The sequence below is a fragment of the Sinocyclocheilus anshuiensis genome, unplaced genomic scaffold (assembly GCF_001515605.1).
Source record: "Sinocyclocheilus anshuiensis isolate Anshui unplaced genomic scaffold, SAMN03320099.WGS_v1.1 scaffold880, whole genome shotgun sequence".
In the NCBI taxonomy this organism is placed as follows: domain Eukaryota; kingdom Metazoa; phylum Chordata; class Actinopteri; order Cypriniformes; family Cyprinidae; genus Sinocyclocheilus; species Sinocyclocheilus anshuiensis.
Genome location: NW_015548254.1, coordinates 671,176 through 672,173, shown reverse-complemented (window position 1 = coordinate 672,173; position 998 = coordinate 671,176). Strand labels below are relative to the sequence as shown.

General features: G+C 37.7%; 1 protein-coding gene across 4 annotated transcripts in view; it reads right to left on the bottom strand.

Moving 5' to 3' along the window:
- Nucleotides 1-355: 355 nt before the first annotated feature.
- Nucleotides 356-998, bottom strand: part of LOC107655387 (platelet-derived growth factor subunit A-like) — a 15,080-nt gene continuing 14,437 nt past the window's right edge. For 2 of the 4 annotated variants that reach the window (XM_016442858.1, XM_016442857.1), the window contains one exon: nucleotides 358-952. In XM_016442858.1, the coding sequence (XP_016298344.1) occupies nucleotides 939-952 (14 nt within the window). In that variant the 3' untranslated portion in view covers nucleotides 358-938. Of the gene's footprint in view, nucleotides 953-998 lie in introns of all 4 variants that reach the window. The other 2 variants (XM_016442856.1, XM_016442855.1) reach the window with 2 other exon arrangements.

Below are 998 nucleotides of genomic sequence, written 5' to 3'. Positions count from 1 at the left end.
TAAGTCTGCCACCTCAAATATCAATTAAATGTTTAAAGTTAAAGTGTTAATATATCTCTAAAATATTAAAAAATTACTGTGTCATCAATACTACACAGATACATAGAAATTACACTAAACATTCATAATTACAACCATGTTTCATCAATTAGCTTAGTTAATCAACAAAATCCAGAGCTCCTAAAATAGCAAATAGGACATTGTGGTTGCAGTCATCTCCTTAATAAGTTCATCTGAGCATATATTTGAAGTAGACTATAAAAAAATGTCTCGTCTCTTATCGCTTGCTGTGTTTGCAGTTGGCTAGGAGAAAAGTTCAGATAGGAAGAGACATGGAAGAGATAAGGTTTATCACAATGCTCCTGGTTAGCACGGCGTAATGAATTCACATAATCATATTGATCTTTGGGACAGTTGTCTGTCAAACAAACACAATAAAATGTATTCACTTTATTAGTATTAGTTACTGCAGATTGTGTTTTGTTGTACTCGTTCATTCTACGGCATATACAAGAGAAGATCAGTGTTGATAGAAAACTGGCAGTTACAAGAATAAGATGATACAGATATTTGCTGGAGAAAATAAATTTTGATACACAAAGTCGTGACAGATGCTCCTTTAAAAGCTCATGGAATCAGAATTTCGACGTCTGCGACTCAAAGTTCGTCTTTTGCGAGTCTCTGTCCTTGCAGTCTCTAGTTTGCTGTGCTTCAGTCCCCTGGGTTTTAATCCAAAACCAAAGTCTCTTTCTGCGGGTGCCTTCTAAAGGTGCATCAAAAGTCCAAAGTGATCCAAAAAGGCTGTCCTGATTCGCTCAGGGTTGAACAGTTCACATCCGTCTCGTCTTTTCAGATGATATCACTCAATGGCTGTCGTGCAGTCCGAGTTATCTGATTGGAAGCGGTGGCCCTCCTCTTTCTTTTATCCAGTGCCATGCTCACCTTATATCTGCTGTGAAGAAAATACCTTGTTAGGCTTTGACAGCACACCTGCTGAA